This window comes from Haemorhous mexicanus, chromosome 19 (assembly GCF_027477595.1).
Source record: "Haemorhous mexicanus isolate bHaeMex1 chromosome 19, bHaeMex1.pri, whole genome shotgun sequence".
NCBI lineage: Eukaryota > Metazoa > Chordata > Aves > Passeriformes > Fringillidae > Haemorhous > Haemorhous mexicanus.
Window position 1 is genome coordinate 2,334,311 of NC_082359.1, and position 19,380 is coordinate 2,353,690.

The 19,380-nt window shown below is 50.3% G+C and overlaps 2 protein-coding genes across 2 annotated transcripts; both read left to right on the plus strand.

The window, feature by feature from the left end:
• The first annotated feature begins 751 nt into the window (after window positions 1-751).
• Window positions 752-9,781, plus strand: DDX51 (DEAD-box helicase 51). The gene is made up of 16 exons (XM_059863366.1): window positions 752-825; window positions 1,027-1,403; window positions 1,780-2,021; window positions 2,122-2,272; window positions 2,917-3,062; window positions 3,406-3,477; window positions 3,663-3,769; window positions 4,308-4,416; window positions 4,776-4,921; window positions 5,575-5,767; window positions 6,355-6,470; window positions 6,561-6,677; window positions 7,590-7,691; window positions 7,950-8,013; window positions 8,223-8,357; window positions 9,235-9,781. Exons 1-16 carry the CDS (start codon window positions 803-805, stop codon window positions 9,259-9,261), a joined length of 2,127 nt encoding a protein of 708 aa, XP_059719349.1. The 5' UTR covers window positions 752-802; the 3' UTR covers window positions 9,262-9,781.
• An 846-nt stretch (window positions 9,782-10,627) lies between these two features.
• Window positions 10,628-16,436, plus strand: LOC132336161 (glutathione S-transferase theta-1-like). The gene is made up of 5 exons (XM_059863367.1): window positions 10,628-10,801; window positions 13,665-13,752; window positions 14,378-14,528; window positions 15,506-15,682; window positions 16,202-16,436. The coding sequence occupies exons 1-5, from the start codon at window positions 10,690-10,692 to the stop codon at window positions 16,397-16,399; spliced, it is 726 nt and encodes a 241-aa protein (XP_059719350.1). The 5' UTR covers window positions 10,628-10,689; the 3' UTR covers window positions 16,400-16,436.
• The last annotated feature ends 2,944 nt before the right edge of the window (window positions 16,437-19,380 follow it).

Sequence of the window (19,380 nt, forward strand, 5' to 3'; positions counted from 1 at the left end):
ATGTTTTGGGTTTGCCCGTGTTTCTTAGACACAGTATTTCACACTGTGGTGGTGGTGCCTGGGGCTGGTTCCTGACAGCACTCCAGTGATTTTTACCTTGCTGCAGGTGTGTCCAGGGCTGCTTGTTGCTCGAGGTTTGTTTTTGGATTGTGTCTGCTGTTTCTGCAGTCCTTGAACCAGCCCTGTGCCTGCTGCTTCAGGGCAGCTTTCCTCTGAAGATGTGCCACCTGTGAGTGGCCAGAGGAGCACCGAAGGAGTGCTTTTGCTGGCTGAGGGGAAATGCAGTCACCCACATTGCTACACTGCCCGCTCCAGGCAGCGGGGATGGCCCTCAGTGCCGAGGGAGCTCTGCAGGGGCCTGCAGCACTGTGGGGAGCTTCGTTCAGTGTGCTCGGCCAGCCTGTGTCTCGCTGGTGCTGTGCTCTGTCCCATACGGCTGCTGTGTCCCTCACAGGTGCTGAGCTCTGTCCTGCACTGATGCTGTGCCCATTCCTCGCTGCTGCTGTGCTGTGCCAGCCTATCCCTCAGGTCCTCAGCTGTGTCCCTCACAGATGCTGTGCTGTCCCAGCCCGTCCCTCACAGATTTGCGCTGTGCCGTGTCCCGCCCCGATGCTCCCGGCGGCGCCGCTCCCGTCCTTCCCCTCAGCGCTGTCCCGCCCTCCCCTCAGGGCCCCTCTGTGCGCACGCGCGGTCCCCCCCCCCCCCCGGCCGGCAGGGGGCGCGCTCGCCCCGCACCTGCTGGAGGTTCCCTCGCGGGGCGCGATGACGTCATCCGTGTGCGCCGGCGCGGCGCGGCGTGGCCATGGCGCTGTTCTGCATCCGCAGGTACGGCGGGCACGGCCCCGCTCCGCTCTCTGCTCTTCGCTCCGCTCCCCGCTCCGCTCCCTGCTCTTCGCTCCGCTCCCGCTCTCCTCCTACACCCTGCCCCGGGCGCTGCCTCAGTCGCGGGCTCGGGCCGGGGGTGCGTGTCCGGAGCTCTGTGCGGGCGGGCGGTGCCTGAGGGGGTTTGTGTGCGGGCTCTTGCAGGTACGGCGAGGAGGACGAGCACAAGGAGGAGGCGGAGGCGGAGAGCCGGGCGCGGGTCCTGCTCGAGCGGCTGCAGCACCAGGCGAGGGCCCGGCAGCAGAAGAAGCAGCGAGAGGCGCCGGCCCAGGGAAGGGAAGGGCCGGGGGAGCCCGGCCTGAGCCCGGAGGGGGAGCCCGGAGAAGGAAAGGGGAAGAGGAAAAGGGAGAGTGAGGAGCAGCCCAGCGCCCATAGGCAGAAGAAGCTAAAGACAAAACAGCCCCGCAGCTCTTCGGAAGAAAGGGCTGGTACTGAGGAGGCAGCAGATGGCAGCAACTCCACAAAGAAGAAGAAAGCAAGTAGAAGAAAATCGAAAGTGCAGCAAGAGGGGACTGAAGCAGGTGAGGATAAAGTGAGGCTGTAGGATTTCAGTTCATTGTGGTTGGCAGTTTCCACGGAAAAGTGGACACGAGTTGCTCTTTGAGTACCTTGCCCAGTTTACCTGGTTTTGTTTTCATCTCTTTCTTTTTTTCAAGGGAAGGCCCTGTGCTGTGAACTTTGAGGGTCACTTTAGTGTAAGGGCAGGAGGGAAGCACGTCACATCACCTCAGTCTTGTTGTGTCTTTACCGACAAATAAATGTTTGATTTCTGCACTTGGCTTTAGGAGAAAAGAGCTTGCAAGTTGTTGCTCAAGTTCTGTGTTGTAACATTGCCAAATCCCTTTTCTGTGGTGTGCTCTAACTTGTAGCTTTGTATTGCTGTCACCCAAATTCCAGATTCTGAGGGGGACATCAAACAACAGGACAACAGAAACAACTTTGAAAAGAAGTCTAATAAGAGGAGGAAGACAGACGAGGAAACACAAGGAGATGAAACAGAGAAAGAGAGCTGTGAAAAAGCTGAAGGAGGTAAAACTACAGAGGAGGAGGTGCCCTCAGTAGCCTCAGAGGAAGGGGCCAATTGTGCACCCTCCAGTATGATGATTCTCGGAGACTACGAAGCAAAGCCAGTGCAGAAGGTAAGCAGCTTGCTTGGTTTTGATCATGATTAGGAATAGAAGGCTTCTTACAAGTTGATTTTAGACATGGTATGCTGTATTGTCCTTCCCCTCCCCTCAGGTGCAGCCCTTCTTGCCTCAGTGGCTTGCTGAGCCCCGGCGGGTGCAGAAGCGCATCAGGGATAATCTGTGTCCAGTCAGGGACGTGCCAGGAATCCACCCCAGGCTGCTGAGAAAGCTGCAGATGAATGGAATAGACTCCTTTTTTCCAGGTGCCCTGATGGTGCTTTTGTTTCTTTCTAAAGAGACTTAAAGAGTTCCTGCAGTCTGGTGCTGTATAGTGTGTGTAGGCAGTGAAGTAAAATGCAGGACAAAATGTAGTGCATGGAAGTGATTGTAGGAGATTTAACTCTTCTTTCTCTGAGTTTTGTCTGGGCTGAGTAAAAGTCTGTTACCTGCTCATAAATACAGCTTGGAGTGATGGCTCAGAGCTGCCCAAAGAGGGAAGTCTTACTCGTGTCCTCACAGTTTTCCTCCTTGTGGAAGCTTGTGCTTTAGCTCCTTCCTTTCCACTGCTGCTGATCAGAGCTTTCTGGGAACTCATTCAGCTCATTAAAGCACTGCAAAGATATCCAATCAAAAAGAGAAAGCTGTTTGTTTTCTGTTATTTTGCCAGTTTTGCAAACAGATACAATAAATGCTGGTTCTTAAACAAGAAGAAAGCACAGCTGGATGCAAGGACAAGGACAGAGGGTGACCTCAGTCCTGGAGACTTAGGCTGTGTCTGAGGCCTGTCAGGGTCATGCTGGGAAGCCAGCACACATTTTCTCATTCCAGCAATGCTTTCATATGACATTTCCAGCTCTTGGTGAGTTGGTGAAGCATACAGTGTGTGTTTATTTCTGGTTTTGCTCAGTCCAGGCAGAGGTGATTCCTGCCATTCTGCAGAGTGCAGCCCATGGGTACCTGCTGGGCCGGGCCGGGTACCGCCCCAGGGACATCTGTGTCTCAGCCCCCACAGGCAGTGGCAAAACCCTGTCCTTTGTCATCCCCATCGTGCAGGTGAGTTCATCCTCAGGGAGGTAGCTCTGAGGAAATGCTGCTGGCATTGCTTTCGTTCAGGCAAAACCTGAACTTCAAAGCAGGTGGGAAAGCCAAGGGATTTGTGGGCATAAGGCGGCAGATTGGCAGCTCAGAGCTGTCTGAGGGAGCTTCTTGTCAGCTTCCCACTCCTTTTCTCAGACAGCAGGCACAGCATGAGGAGTTGGGAGGGTGGAGAGAGAAAAAATGGAAACATAAAACTGGAAGACTTGTATGGTTTTTGCCATCTTCTCTCACTAGGTTAGCCCAAGAGCCCTGTTGTGCCCTGTGCTGTCAGGGACTCACTTGGCCTCTGTTTTGGCAGGTTCTGTTAGATCGGGTGGTTTGCCACGTCCGAGCTCTGGCTGTTCTGCCCACCAAAGAGCTGGCACAGCAGGTATGTGGCTCCTCACTGTGTCTGAGCAGAGCTGGGCTGAGGGGCAGGCCGTGCAGCCAGTCCTTTGGCTGTTCTGTGGAGCGGGCTGAAGACCTGCCAGAGGGTTTGGTGCTGTTCATGGAATGGGAAGTACTTCCTGCAGCTGATGCTGTGGCAGCTGACCAAGCCTCTTGACCTCTTTGCAGGTGAGTAAAGTGTTCAACGTTTACACTGATGGAACAGGTCTGAAGGTCGTTTTGATTACTGGCCAGAAATCTTTTGCAAAGGAGCAGGAGATGCTTGTCCAGAAAAAGTAGGTGAAAAGGTATTTTGACAAGGTTTATGAAGATTGCATGCTAGTTAATGTCATTAAGGTGGGGTCAAGATATGGACTATTACAGCACAGTATCAGGCTTTTATCATGGTTTTGGGTAATAGGTTTATATGCTGGACTCTGGTGGTTCTGTCTTTGTCACAGTGCTTGTTACTACCCTTTTGTGATTGTAATGTTTCACTGGATTTTTGGGGCTCTTCACCAGCAAACGCTCAGAATGCAAATGTTTACCCTGTGCCCACGGGTACATATGACTCTGTGGGGGTTATCTGCAATTAAACTCTTTTGAAGAGCAATGAAGAGTGACACTTTCTATTTAAAATAGCACAGTAGAGACTGGATTTGGTGTTCACCACTGCCCCTGCATGCTCTCCATGTCAACTCCATTTGTGATTTTTGTTATTCCTCAGTTAATTGAGTGGTAGGAAAACCTTAAGTTCTGCTTATTGAGGTCTCTGCTACAATAAAGCCTTATTGTGAGGAAAGAGACTTACTGATGGGCTGCTTGTCCTTTCAGAGTGACAGGGTACTGCAGCCTGGCTGACATTGTGGTGGCCACGCCAGGGAGGCTCACGGATCACATTAACCAGACCCCAGGCTTCAGCCTGGCACAGCTTCGCTTCCTGGTGAGTCACCACAGCTCTCCCAGCTGAGAGCAGTGGCTGCTGCAGCAGTGATTCCTGCTTGCTTCTTGTGTGCAACATAAATACCTCTCTGTTGGAGCTGTTGTGTGGGCCTGTCTGCACTCCAGATTGTGGAGGGAGCAGTCACAAGATGAGATGTTTGATTCCAACTCGTGACACCCAAGCATCCATCCCCTTCTCTCTTAGGCTCTTGCAATCCTGGAGTAAGGATGGGCAAGGAAAACAATTCTGTTGACTAGAAGCTTCCATTATCTTACCTTCTGGCTCACTGGTTACAGATACAAAGGAAATAAAAGCTGCCAGTATTTAACAGGTGGTGGTTTTCATCCTTGTGAACTCAGATCGTGGATGAAGCTGACCGTATGATTGATGACATGCACCAGAACTGTCTGAACCAAATTGTCAAAGCTGCATTCCAAGGAGAAAATCACTCTGGCTCCAGCATGCTTTTTCAGAGGACCAAGCCAGGGCCTCTAACAGCAGCCAGGTAAGTTGCAGAGTGCATTTCTTTGAACTGATAGTACGGACACCAACCCTTGGATGTCACTGCCCTGCTCCACTGTACACTGCCACACTGAGCCTCAGAGCTTCCTTCCTCTGAGAAATGTCTGCCAAAATAAGGCAGTGAACAGCTGATGCCAGAGATGTCCTTTAGACTAAGAATTGTGTTCTCCAGCCTTTCCTTATGTAGACTAAAGGAGCATCAAAAGAAAGCACAAATATTGCAAATCTGTGATCCATTTGCACAGTAGCTATAGTAATGCCTTCTGGCAAAGCTGAGTAAGGGATTTGGAGGAGAACTCCTGCAATTAACCATCTGCAGCTGCTGGCAGAGATGAGTCAGAAACTGAGGTGAATGGCCAAGGAAGGACATGACTAGAATGAGAACATGGTAACCAGGGTGCAGGGTCATGTGCAGCAGTAATGGATTGGGGTTGTGCACTTGTCTGAGAATGGTCATCAGTTCTGTCTGTGAACTCCACCATAAAACAAGTGGAAAAGAACCTAGAGGAAAGGCCCAGGGCAGGAAAAGAGCATCAAAGAGCATTGATTGCTTCCCTTACATCATGTGAGGGCACTTGGGGTGAAGCTCCTTTGCCCCATCCTCAAAGCCCAGTTGCTCTGTGCTGTTTCTTTCAGTTCCTGCTCTCCTCAGATACCCTTACAGAAACTGCTGTTTTCAGCCACACTGACCCAGGACCCAGAGAAATTGCAGCAGCTGGATTTATTCCAGCCTCGTCTCTTCACATCTGTGTATTCTGAGAACAACAGAGATGGAACAGAAACTGAACAAAATACCTGTAACAAATACACACTCCCAGAGAGGCTGTCGGTATGATGTGAATTCTTTTGAATAAGTTATACTTGAAAAATTGTTTAGTTCTGGACTAATTGTGGCTTTACCCTAAAACAAGTGTGTCTTCCCTGTGTTTCCTTGCAAAAGTGGCTCTGGGAGTATATATGACCCAGAGAGCTGTACCTGTGCATGTTTGTTTTCTCACTACTTAATATTCATTTGGTTAAGACTTGATTATTTTTTAAATTAATCTGTCTTAATGTAGAATTAAATTTAGCACCAATGGAGAGTGTAACTAGGAAGTCATAATAATGTAGTAGCCCCTATCAATTGTCCATATGTCTGACATTCATCTCAAGACATGTATGCACAGGCCAGCCTGTGGGCAGGAGGGCAGTGCATGTTGTTACTTGCTGTGGAGATGTAAGAGCATTAGAACAACTCAGGTCTCCTGTCTCCACTCGTGTTGTATCCTGCCAGCCCGTTTATTCTAAAGGGGATTGCATTATGGGCTCTGGTTTGCTGCTGTTAGTCAGCTATAAAACATGGACAGGCAGTGGGTTTCAGGGTAGTCTTGGCAAGAGGTGATTTTTCTCTCTGAACTCCTTCCCTGTTGGCTGCAGCAATGTTACGTGCCCTGTGACCTGAATTCCAAGCCCTTGCTCCTCTTGTATTTCATGCTGAAAATGAGATTCACCCGCGTGTTGTGCTTCACCAACTCCAGGGAAGCCTCTCACAGGTAAGCATGGATGAGATCACCCTGGTGGGTGTCTGTCAAGGGATCTTTCAGAGATAAAGAAGTGACAGCTTCTCTCTCATTTGCCTGCAGGTTGTTCCTGCTGGTTCAAGCCTTTGGTGGAGTCACCGTGGCAGAGTTTTCTTCTCGGTTAACTCCAAATGAGAGAAGGAGAACCATGAAGGAGTTTGAACAAGGAAAAATACAACTGTGAGCATCTTAAACTGGTTTTCTGTATGTTTTCCAGCACAGGCTGTTTGCAGTGTAAAAAGCTAAACAGAACAAGGGACACAGTTGTGTCCAGGGTGGGACAGTTGGGACACTTGAGGTCTTCTAAAACTTGCAGGAGTCTGTTGCAGAAGGGATGTGAGACATGGATTTGTGACTTTGAATTGTTTATCCTTCGTGTAACTCAGCCTGTTCTAATCTAGCTGCAGTCTGAATTTCTACTGTTGTTTTATAACAAGCAATAAATATAAATTTGTGTTCATGGAGTTGCCCAAAACACACAGGTTTGCAAATCTGGTGTTTAATGTTTGTGTTGGGCATCTGGTGCTTGTAGGGTGGAAATGGATGTTGGTGCTTGAACTGTATTTAGTGTTAGAGCTTCCTACCAAAGCAATCCCTGCTCAGACTGGCATACAGGTCTACTTCTACCCATGGGTGTCATTTGCATTGTGGTTTTGGTAGCTATGTGAGATTGTATCTGTGCAGTGTCTCTGAGGAAAAGGTAAAAACTTATTTTTTGGGTGTTCTTTTTATCCAAACCTGGTGTATGAATTCCTCCTTGACTACTGGAATTTCTCACCTCACTGTTTGTGTTTTCTGTGCTTGTGTGGAATGTTCAGATTCCTCAGAGATTTGTATGAGCTGGGAGGTTGTCTGGCACGCTTGGAGAACCTGGAAACACCCAGTAACTTTTCATGCTCAGCAGAGGGTGACAGGCCTGGGCAGTGGCAGTAAGGGGTGACTTGCAGTGCTGCTGCCAGCCTTAGGGGCAGAGGCTGACTGTCCAGTTTGGACAGACATCAGCAAGAGTTGTGCTGTGTTCACTGGTGTTTCATCTGTGGGTGTGGTGCCTGAGATGTCACCTGAAAATGGCTGTACGTACATTTCAAACAGGTTGATCAGCACGGATGCCACAGCCCGAGGGATTGATGTGAGAGGAGTGAATTATGTGGTAAACTATGATGCACCCCAGTTCATCAGGACCTACGTTCACCGGTAAGACAACGGGAACAAGAGAAGATTCTGAGCTTGGTTTATTTTGAAATATTTAACAAAGGTGACATGCACTTAAAAGGGCTTTTAGCTTTTCTTTTTACTTTAATATGCAAATAGCTTTCTAGCAAAAATTAAGCCTAGCATTGCTTGGAGTCAGAGTTTCTTAAAACTGGAGAATTTCAGCATCAAAATCTTGGAGTTGATAATGGCAGTGACTGTGGGCCTAAACTGACTTGAAGCTACTTTCTTTGTTTCCAGGGTTGGAAGAACAGCTCGTGCAGGAGAAGCAGGTGTGGCTTTCAGCTTGGTCCTTAGAATTCAGGTATGTCTTTGGAGTGGGATTCATTTGGTAAGGATGCACGCAGGGGCATAAGGATCATAAAGTTCCTGCTGCTACCCACCTTTTCCAGTCAGCTGAGCTTTGTGCTTGGAAGCTTCAGTTATTTCCTGAGTAAGCAGCATGTTCCCAAATGTGCTGATTTTGTAGCTGCTGGGCAGGGGGTGTCTCATCTCCGGTGCTGTCTCGTGCAGGAGCGGCGGTTCCTGCGGATGCTCAGGGATGCTGGCATCCAGGATATCCAGAAACACCCAGTGAAGGGCAACTCCCTGAAGCCACTGCTGCAGCAGTATGAGGGAGCTCTGTGTAAGCTCGAGAAGACAGTCAAGGTAATTGAAATGGGGAAAAAAACAAGATGTGCAAGTTGCAGTTTGATTTTTTTTTTTTTAATTGCAATTCATGCTTAGCACAAGTGTTAGAGTCCAGGATCCTTTCCTCCATCTGGGATAGTACCAGTTCAGCACTGGTGAAGGCAGCACTGGTGGGTGCATTGTTATGGAATACTCAGAAAGGGTGGGGAGGGGAGAAAGGTTTTCTGTCAAAGTTAGGCAGCACTCCTGGAGGGGTTTAAAAGGTGTGTAGGTGTGGTACTTGGGGATGTGATTTAGTGCTAGGCTTGGCAGTGCCAGGTAAATGCTTGGATTCCATGGTCTTAAAGGCCTTTTTCAAAAATTATCTCATTTTTGGTGTTTTTTTTCTATTCTGCTCTTCTCTTTACCTCTGTCGCTGGGATTTTGACAGCTGGGATTTTGTAGCTGGGATTTTTGATCTTAGAGGTCTCTTCCAACCTCATTATTCTGTGATTCAGCTACCCAGACTTCAAGCAAAATGCAGAGATTGAACCTTCTGTCATTACAGAGTTCAAGACTGTAATGTACAGCTATTTGCAGGCCCTTTTTTATACAGCAGAGTGAAGTTGAGAACTTTGAGACAAAAGCAGGGTAGCATTTACCTTGCCAGATGGGTGGACTAGGGATCCTTAATAGCCTTTGTGCTGCATGATTTGGGCAAGTGTTCTGCTCTCTAATCTGAGAACTCATAAATACCTGGCCCTGAAAAATGATGATTTTGAGTTGTAGACCAGGAACCTTTGAGAACTGGGATAGAAGGGTTTATTAAACTGTCCTCTTCCTCCCTGAAGTCCCTTCTGTGTGACTCTGGGACAGGGGCATCTTCAGTCACCTTCTCAACTTTAATTTTGAACAGAATGAGCGAGCACAGAGGCGAGCCTGAGGAGTGGAAGCTGAGCTGGCTGAGCTGGCACTGAAGCTGCTGCGTGGGACAGGCCATGGGCTGCTCCCCAGCCCAGCAGCACTGAGTCATGGCTCCTCAGTTCCTCAACCTTATCATATCTCAAGGCAGCTATTGCAGGCCTTATTCCTCTTTCAAGGTCACTGCGAACAGAGTTCAGCTGCTGGTTTAAAAAAAAGAAGAAAAGATAAAATTTGAGATACAGGTTGTCTTGAAGAGGACTTTGCATCATATCCTGCTGGCATGTGTGGAATTGCCACCAGCCTGAGCGTGGCGTGATGGAGCTGCTGTGCTCCAGTGGTGATGGCTGTGCCCTCACTCCTGCCCTGGGCCAATGGTTCTGTGTGGCTGCAGATGCATAAACACCTGTGCAGTGCCTAAGGCAGAAATGTGTTTAAAAAGCTGCTCTAGGCACAGTGACTCCAACTTTTAAGTAAATATTAAATAAATGTTATATATATATATTTTTAAAACAGTGTCTAATAAAGATTCCTGGACTTTATGATCTTTGTGGGTCCCTTCCAACTCAGAGTATTTTATGATTAGGGATGGAGATATAGCTTAAAGGACTTCTCACTGTTCCAGCCCTGTGCCTTGTCCTTTTCTTGCCTGTGTTGTTTCCCTCCAATGTTCTATACCAGAGGTAACAGCAGGTATTATTAAGTGTAGATTGATGGTGATGCAGACTGAAATGTCTGACGGCTGCTAGGAATGTCCTGGAGCCAGCTGGTGTCACTGCAAGCCATAAGTCTGTATTTGACACATGCCATGGTATTTTTAGCTGTCCTGGAAGAAGGCTTAGAGCTGCCATGTAGCTGTGGCCTGCAACTACTCTCCAAGGGGTGCCTTTCCTTCAGCAGGAATGGCTCCAGCTCTGGCTTATTGTTTTGCAAAGCAAAATCAGCATACACCAGCATTAGCAGTAAATGATTGAAAGCTAGGGATCTTGAAGAAATGGGGTTTGGGAATGGTGCTTGAATCTTGTGAAGAAAGGAGCGAGGTTGTTTCATAGCAGTGTGTGTTCTCCTGCTGTGAGTGCTTGCTCTCCAGTTGTTTTTCCGTAGCACGGGTGTCTGGGCTGCTGCTGGGGCCACAGGAAGGGAAAGTCCTCCTGTGCGAGGGCTGTGAGCTCCCCGGGCAGAACCAGGATGTGCCTCTCACGTCCCCTCAGCCGGGCTGTGCTTTCTTTATCATTATCACTTATCGGGACCAGCCGCTATGCCACGGGCTGTGGGGTGGCAGAGCCCAGCTGAGACTTCGCCCCGCGGTGCCCCGGGCCCTGTCCCGCCGGTCGGGCACCGCCCCCGCTGGGGAGCGCTGGGCGCGGCCGCCCCGCCCGCCCGGGGCGGGCCCGGTGGCGGCGGGACGGGGTTAACGGGACCGGGCGGCAGCGACAGCGACTGCGACAGGATGGGGCTGGAGCTGTACCTGGACCTGCTCTCGCAGCCCTGCCGGGCGCTCTACATCTTCGCCCGGAGCAACAACATCCCCTTCGAGTTCAAGCGGGTGCAGCTGGCCAAGGGTGAGCGGGACGGGGGCGGGGGGCACCGCTGGGTCCCGGGCGCTCCCAGGCCGGCTTAGTGGGTGTCCCAGGCGGTCCCAGGCCGGCTTTGGGGGTGTCCCGCTGCTCGGTCCCAGCCCGGCTTTGGGGGTGTCCCGCTGCTCGCTCCCAGCCCGGCTTTGGGGGTGTCCCGCTGCTCGCTCCCAGGCCGGCTTTGGGGGTGTCCCGCTGCTCGCTCCCAGCCCGGCTTTGGGGGTGTCCCGCTGCTCGCTCCCAGCCCGCCTTTGGGGGTGTCCCAGGCGGTCCCAGCCCGGCTTTGGGGGTGTCCCAGGCAGTCCCAGCCCCGGGTTTGCGGGTGTCCCGCTGCTCCCTCGGCCACTCCCGGGGGATGCTGGATTCCAGCCCACGGGCGGTTCCTCACCGTCCCCACCAGTGTGAGATGCTGGGAGAGGGTGGGGTGGTCCTCCTGCTGCAGAGGGCTCCTGGTGCCGACACAAAAATCTAATTCTGCAATCCTGTAGTTTAAGGACTGATTTCAGTGCCTGTGCTCCTCTGCAGCAAACAGGACTCCGCCAAGGCATGTGATATCTTTGAAATCAGCCCCACTCAGCAGAAAATGGGTCTCTAAAAAACAGAGATGCTTTTCTGACAAGCGCTCAGGATGTGCCAGGTCTGGGGCATTCCCCATTCAGATGGGAAACAAGAAGCTGAAGAGATGGGACATTGGTGTAAGGGTGAGGACAGCCGAGGTGTGTGGTTCTTGTTCAGGAATTCAACTTAGAAAAACGTGTGCTCTGGTGAGCAGCAGCACTTGCTGAGAGCAGCCCTTCTCCTCTGGCAGGGGTTAACCCCCCTCGAGGCTGTCATGCACCAGTTGGCCGAGCTGTCCCCATGGGTAGGAGGGGCAGGGTTAGAGCTGCCCCTCTGGGGGTTCCACTGGCTCCAGTGGTTTGTGGTCTGGTTATTTTGGGAGGGCTGAGGACCAGCTTGAGAAGCTGTGGAGCAAGACAGTGCAGCTGGCAGTAATCTGAGCACTGAGAAGTGAAGGGAGGTGGTTTAGTTGGGTTCAGACCAACTGATAACTGCTAGGAGCCTGTCCAAAGGTGTCTTTTCACCAAAGGAGGTCCAAAGATCTGTATCTTCTTTCTTTGTAATTGAAGCTGGTAAAACCTATCCTTCAACCTCTCCAGATATCTGATGGATTTGAAATTAAGGCAATGCATTGGGTATAAAAAGGCCTCAGTAAGTAATGCTTAAAAACAATGAAAGATGAGAAGGCTCCTGGAGCTGAAATTGAGGAAGGAACAAAAGAGACTCCAACTTGAGAGAACCCTCAGACATGTTGTGGTTGAGCCTTTGGGTGTGCCCCTGCACCTGAGCTGTGTGTTGGTTGTACCTTACTGTGCCTTTCCTCCCACTTGTCTTGCAGCAAAAACTTTTGCAATTCTTTCTACCTGGGGGCTGGCTCATCTTGTGTCCTTCCCCTTCTTTCCCAATAAATTAATTGTGGTGAGACACTGGAGCAAAAGAGAGGAAACTGGCAAGGAATGAGAGCACCAAAGAAAAAGGAACAACTGAAATGCAAGGATAGGGGAAGTGAAGGAAAGGGAATTAAATCACAGATTCCCAATGCTCTTTGCCCCTTGGGAATTTGCTTTTGGCCTGTGGATTTGAGATGGGTGGTTTGGGTGCTCCTCCCACGCCATGGGGAAGCTCTCCAGGTGCCTGCACTGGGTGCCACAGTGGGGGAGGATCACTGCCCTGGCACCTGACACTGCACAGTTTGTAAGGACAAGGTGAGGGAGCTGAGACTCAGAATTGAGCTGGTGGCCTCAGTGTGATGCCCCAGAAAAGCTCTCAGCCCCCAGTAGGGCAGGTGTCAGTGAAAGGGGTAGAAGGAGTGAGAATGGGTAGGGAGCACCAGGCATTCAAGACACCTGAGGACCTGGAATCTGCACACTTCATCTTTCTGAGAGGGGGAGGGGAGGAGTGCTCCCCTGTGTGACAGGGGAATAGTCACAAATCAAGTTTGCCAAGTACAGAAAAGCTAAATTTGCTTCCAGAGCATCTCCTCTGGCACACAGATTCTCAGATGGCTCACACAGCAGGATGGGGCACAAGGTTAGTTACACATTAGAGAGGCTTGAATACCCAGGCAGCCACGTGTGGCTGAAGTGAGTGGGTGGAAAAGGCTGTCACGAACAAGTCACATAGAACAAGGCTTCTGAGACTGGTTTCAGACAGAATGGAGCACACTGAGACCTCAGATGAGCAAAGCACCTTCTCCTGTCAGGTTCACTCTGCCTACCTTTTGGGGAGGACCTACAAGATAGCTTAAAAGCAACCTCAAATCCATATTTGGTCTTGCAAAAGAATGCACAGGAGCTAATTGAAACTTCATCTTTAATGAAGTACCCATGGCTTTACATGGAATCACAGGAATTTATTTTCATCCGTGGACTTTTCTGCTTTCTCACTGTCCTCCCTTCCTTGGAGGAAAGGGTTAGTGAGATCCCTTTCCTCCAAGGTGTTTGGTGCCCCCTTTGGGTTTGTATTGGACAGGAACCTCCAGGCACAAACTTGGAGTGGATAGAGCCCCAAGCTGTCAAGTGCTGTTGGTATGAAGGAACTCCTAACCATCCTGCCCTTGGTCCCTAGGTGGGTCAGGTATGCAGGCAACAATCAGCAGGAAAGCTGGTACCACAGGGCTAGCCCCCTACTGACCCTGCAGCACTTATTCATTGCTTAGAAACTCAATACAAGACTCAATTTGTTCAATCAAAAACAGGAACTTGAAGCTGGACAGTCCCCACCACCTCCTCAGGTGTTTACAAACAGGTCCTGAGTATCCCTGCCAAGTAAAACTTCTCCTTTCCCTCCCCAGGGCAGCACAAGACAGAGGAGTTCCGGCAGGTGAATGTCCTGATGAAGGTGCCTGCCCTGAGGGATGGTTCCTTCACCTTAGCAGAGAGGTGAGGCTCAAATAAGCTCAACCCCTCACTGCAGTGTTGTTTATCCCAGTGCTTGGATTCTGCCAGGGTACTGCTGGCACTCCAGTCCAGGCAGGTTTTTGTCTCCTTCCTCTCCTTTGTTCCATAACAATCCTGTGTTTCAAGAGAAGCTATGCTACGTAAGCAACTGGAACAGCATTAATAGTAGAAAAAGCTGCTGCTTGGAGCTACTTTGCTGCTTTGTAGGCACTGTTTCTGAGCTTCAATACCTGTCCAGCTGTCCTGCTCTCTGCCTGCAGCTGGAGGCTGTAGGCCAGTGCTGGAAATCTGCCATAAAGCACCCACTGCTGGATGGCCTGGCAACGAGAAGCTCAGATTTGGGATAAACTCCTTCTGCAGCTTCTATTTGCTCAAAACTGCACCAGCAGACCACTCCTGTCTTGCTGGGCAATTACTTGTATTAGATTGTGGTCCACAGGCAGCAGCACAAACTCTCTCCTGTGCTGTGCCCTGCTGCACTTCTACCTGACTCCCATCAGGTTTGTGTGGCTGCAGTCCAGCAGTGCAAAATTTGGGGGGAAAAGAAGGGATGAGGTGCTTTAATCTGAGATGATCAGCTCACCAGTCTGTCTTGCTCTCTGGGCAGTATTGCAATCCTCCTGTACCTGGTCCAGAAATTCAAGACTCCTGATCACTGGTACCCAGCTGACCTGCAAAAAAGGGCGAGGGTTGATGAGTACCTGTCCTGGCAGCACATCAACATCCGTGCAAAGGGGAGCAAGTTGTTCTTAAGCAAGGTAAAACCATTATACACCAAAAATGAGGTGCTAAGGGCTGTAAGTGAAATGGCCTGCCTGTCTGCAGGGCCTTTCTCAGCAAATGAACAAAGCAAGTGAGAGACAGGAATAAAACTGACTGCTGAGCCTAACTGAAGTAGGCTGGATCCTTCATGCTGCAGCCAGAGGTAAATCCACACAGTGGGTGAGCAGCTCCCCCAGACACAGCTCAGTGCTGGCTGCCTGGCTTCATGGAAGGAATCAATCTCCCTCTGCAAAACAAAATGCAGGTGCTGGCAGATGATACAGTCTTCCCTCTGATGCCTCAGGTTGTAGCATTTATATTTTCCAGATTCTGTGCTGCTTTAGTGTGAGGGTCTGGGTTTCATGTTAGGGGATGGTAAACTCTCTGCACAGAGCAGGGAGACAAAACAATTCCTGCTCCAGCTGGGGACCAAGGACAAATGATCCAAATCTCAGGCCCAAGAGCATAAACACCGTGGGCTGGAGAGAGAAAACAAGGATGGGACTGCATGGGCTAAAGCTGGAATTGGACAATGAACTCCAATATGCAAATGGAGTAGAACTTATAAAAGTGTGAGACCCTGTGACCAGCTGTCCATTTTGTGACCATTTTGGTTCATCTTGGGTGTAGCCCTGGCTGGGCTCTTGTGCTGCCCAAGTTGTATTCATTGAGGCCTTTTAACAAATCCCTGCTTTATTCTTTAGCTCTGTCTAGTCTCTGTTCTAGGTCAGCTTTCTCAAGGCATCACTTTGAGAGGAGACTCTTGTGGTTGAATTTTCAGATTCCTAGGCAGCAGACCAGGAGAGGCAGGAAGTAAGGACTGACTTTAATGTTGACCTGGCAAGGTTGATGAGCTGCTCTGGTTATTCCCATGCATGGCTGGTGAGGGATCCTCAGAAGGTGGCATTGAGAGTGTCATGAGTAGATTTGGAAGGAAGCACATAAAAAGCAAGTTGTTTCTTCTCCCTGCCAGGTGCTGCTGCCTCTCATCACAGGCCAGCCACTTCCTCCAGAGAAACTGGAGTTTGCCACTGAGGAGCTGAACATTGCCCTGAAGCAGTTTGAGGAGAAGTTCTTGCAGGACAAGCCCTTCATTGCAGGCAGCGAGGTCTCCCTGGCAGACCTCGTGGCACTGGTGGAGCTCATGCAGGTGAGCATCAACCCCAGCACTGCTGGAGTGTGAGTGGGGCTGTGGGCAGGCCAGGCCAGGGGGGCTGCTGCACCCCCACCTCCGTAATGGCAGATCTTCCCTGGGGTTAAAGCCTTGCTCCTTTTCTACTTCCATCACAATGAATTTTACTGGGGAAAACCTACTTGGATGAAACAGCTCTTTCTATAGAAATATGGACAGAATTCATCAGGAAAGCAAGATAAATTACAAACTAGACAGGACAGTACAGATATTTGGAAGAGCTGTGTTGGTGTCCATGGACTTCCATGTTGTGCATTGGACCCTTCTGGGGTTAGCCCTTTGCTGCAGGTCCCAAGGCACAGCAGCTGCTGAGGGTGTCACCCCTTGCCTCCTATGGCCCAAGAGCCAGAGATGAGCTCCACCTGGTGTCATGACTGTGTGCCCCTTGAGCCAGAAGCACATCCATTCTCACGGGTGCATCCCTGGCAGATGGCCTGTTGTCCTCACTCTGGCTGTGTGCTCTGTGTGTCTCTGCAGCCCGTGTGTGCTGGCTATGACCTGTTTGAGGAGAGGCCCAAGCTGGCAGAGTGGCGCAGGCGGGTGGAAGAGGCTGTGGGGAAGCAGCTCTTCCTGGAAGCCCACCAGGAGATCATGAACATTAAGAACTTGACTGTTGACCAGTTTGCACCGGAGTTGCTGGAGAATTTCAAGCAGCACCTCCTAAAGCAGAATTAGAGGGTTGTGCTCTAATAAAATGGATTATTTTTCTGAAGGCTTATTGTAGTCTTTCAGCATTTCTTCTAAAAATCATAAACACCATTCCACAAAATGCACTTCCCTTCATTCACAGCCTTTCTGCAACTTAGAAGGGAAGAAAAACACATCTTAAACTGCCATGAGCAGCTTTTCCCTCTTGTCCACTGCAGCATGTTAAGTGCAGCCCTGTAGGCTTTTCTTTCATGCTGCAGCACCACTGGGTGGGTTTCAGGGCTGAGGTGGTTCAGTCTGTGTGGGAACAGGGGCAGCCAGAGCTGCCCTCCCACCTCTGCTCTGAGTTTTCCAGGCCAGAGCAAAAGTTTCTTGAGGGTATGGCAGAACAGGGGTGCCTGAAACAAGGAAAAACATTGTAGCAGATGGTTTTCACTTTGCCGAGTGGAAACAGTCTGCTGGAAGATGTTTGCTCTTTAGGAAAGGGACGGGTCAGGACCCAGCCCCAGGTGGGAACCCTGCTAGGGCCCTTGGAACACCTGGCCACTAGATGCTGCTGCATCCCCTGTGAGAGCAAGGGGACACAGGAGCAGGGAGCTGTGCTGGTGCCCAAGGGATGCCTCCAGCTTCTGGCAAGGACAGAGCCAATAAAGCTCCTCGCCCAGAGACTCGTGCTGCACTCTACAAAGAACATCCTGCACACTGAAAAAAGCTGCTTTTCTTGGTCAAGCTGCTGCAAACCACACGGCTCCCTCTGCAAACCACATCGTGCTCTGTCCCTCTCCCAGAGGGGTTTGTCAGCATGGCAGAAACCATTTTGGCCAGGCTGTTGGCACGGAGTGCTGCTGTGGCTGGGCTAGCCCTGGTGGCACAGGGAGCTGTGCTGGCCAGCCCCGTGTGAGCAGGGAGCTTGGTACATGAGCTGGAGAGTGTCCCACACGTGGTTCATGCTCCACTGCTCTTCAGCCTCCTCAGATCCTCCATAAAGCCAATGGCTGCATTTGCCAGGGGTTGTTGCTCTGTTTGGATTTGTAGTCAGGATTTGGAAGGAAGTGGACATCACATCATCATCCACACCTGTGCAGCACCCTTCACAGCCACAGCCTGTGTCCCTTTGTGCCAGTCCTGCTTTCCTGTTCTCCTGTCCCTGTGACCTTCCATTTCCAGGTGCAGACCTCCATGAGGAGGGTTCCAGTTTGCAGAATTGTTTTTCTCCCCTCCTTGTTAAGCTGTGTTGGTACCTGGAAGTCTGTTTGTCTCTGCTGCTGGTTACACCATCCATGGGGAAGGCTGCACACTGAGCTGGGTGTGAGATGTCAGCAAGTCAAGTTATTGCAGTGCCCAGAAATGGTGAATTTAGCTGCTCAAAGTCTCACACATTTTTTCAGTTGGTTCTGCTGTTTTTGGGGAATGAGCCAGCTGGCTTTTCTGTTTGTTTTCTGAGTAAATCTGCCCTTTAGTTCAAAGGGCCACATGAACCACAGTCTGCATTGCACATGCCTGCAGGCTGAGCTATAGGAGCAGGCTGGTGCCTTTACTTTCCATCCTTCCAACCTGCAGGAAATCCTCAATCTCAGTGATGAAAAGGCACATTTGCCCTCAAACTCTCTCCCTTTCCATGCTGATGCATGCAGGGATATTTGAACTCTTACCTGATGTTTTGTTGGTACATTTGTTGAGAAGGACCTGTTGCATGTCAGTGAGCAAAGCCAATGGCAGCAGCTCTCTGCTGGCCCTAGGAGTGCTTGCACCCCTGGTGCTGAGCAGCAGTGCCTGAGAGCCTGCCCTGCTGCAGCTGCCAGAGTGCTGAGCCCCAGGAGGTGTTTACGTTGTACCACTTCCTTCCTTCCTCTAACTGCAGCTTCACCAGGCTCCCAGCTGGGCTGCTCTGCACCCCTGCCATGGAGGAGGTGCCTTTGCTGCCTTACCGAGGCTGCCCAGCCTCACTGCACTCTGCTGCTCACACCTTTGTACCTCCCCTGACTTTCAGCTTTTCCCTTTCTTGGACGGAGCAAACTTCTACCAGCATCATAAATATTTCTCACACTTTGTGTTCAAGTATAAGCAGAGCAGAGAAACAATCAAAACCAAGAGTCTATTTTGTGGGTGTTAATCTTGACAGATCTCAAAATGGGCATAAGAGCAGAGCCTTTTGTGACACAGGTGTCCCTGCAGAATCTCCAGACAGGGCTGCTCTGCATGCAAAGCATTGCACAAGCCAAGGCAAATAAAATGTCTTTTTAAAAAATTTTATTTACTATACTTGTAGCACAAAAACTCCACGTAAGAGCCCTGAGCCAATTTTCTGCTTGATGGAATGAGGCACAAGTTCCTTAAATGTCACCCATTGTGCACCCTGCAAGGAAGGCTGCCTTCAAAACCAAGCTGGAGCTACGTTCAGAGCTGGCTCTCTGGTGCTCCTCCACTGCTGTTTCACAAAGGATAAATACACTTGCCTCACTCCAGCCTGGTCGTGATGACAGAAAGGGATTTTAAATTGTTTTCCCATAGTTTCTGCCTGGCATGTATGCAGTGACCAGTGGCATTTTGAGCCCTACAATTCCCACAGGACAAAGCACCTCCCTAGAGTAACTCCTTGGATGGCCACAGAGGTATAAAACAGATAAATCTGCCTCATTCTTTGCTCTAAATTGTGGAGATAAGGCTGCTCATCCTTGTACTTTGCCTTCTGCTATCCCTCTACCTCTGTATTTTGTTCCTTTGTGTCATTGGATCTTGTCTGGTTCCAGTTCCTAGATGGAAAGCCCTGGGAGCTGCCTCCCAAAACCCAACAGGTTGTGCAAGAGTTTTGCTTGCTTTGGTACAAGGTCTGTTGAGTGTCTACTCCCCTTTCACCCTGAAAAGGGAGAGGGATTACACCTCCACTGTCAGCTTAATCGAACGTGTTCCATTCAACTTCCTCAGCTCTTGCCAGGGCTATTTGGAAATAAGTGAGAACCCTTGATTTCTGGAATAAAATGAAGCTGTAACACACAAAATAGGAGGAA

Excerpts from the sequence above, each read along its gene's own strand:
- DDX51 (XM_059863366.1), top strand. The coding sequence starts at position 803 with ATGGCGCTGTTCTGCATCCGCAG. Across the intron at positions 826-1,026 it reads GCGCTGTTCTGCATCCGCAG|GTACGGCGAGGAGGACGAGC; the intron begins GTACGGCGGGCA and ends GGGCTCTTGCAG. Across the intron at positions 5,768-6,354 it reads CACTCCCAGAGAGGCTGTCG|CAATGTTACGTGCCCTGTGA; the intron begins GTATGATGTGAA and ends TGTTGGCTGCAG.
- LOC132336161 (XM_059863367.1), top strand. The coding sequence starts at position 10,690 with ATGGGGCTGGAGCTGTACCTGGACCTGCTCTCGCAGCCCTGCCGGGCG. Across the intron at positions 14,529-15,505 it reads GCAAGTTGTTCTTAAGCAAG|GTGCTGCTGCCTCTCATCAC; the intron begins GTAAAACCATTA and ends TCTCCCTGCCAG. Across the intron at positions 15,683-16,201 it reads CACTGGTGGAGCTCATGCAG|CCCGTGTGTGCTGGCTATGA; the intron begins GTGAGCATCAAC and ends GTGTCTCTGCAG.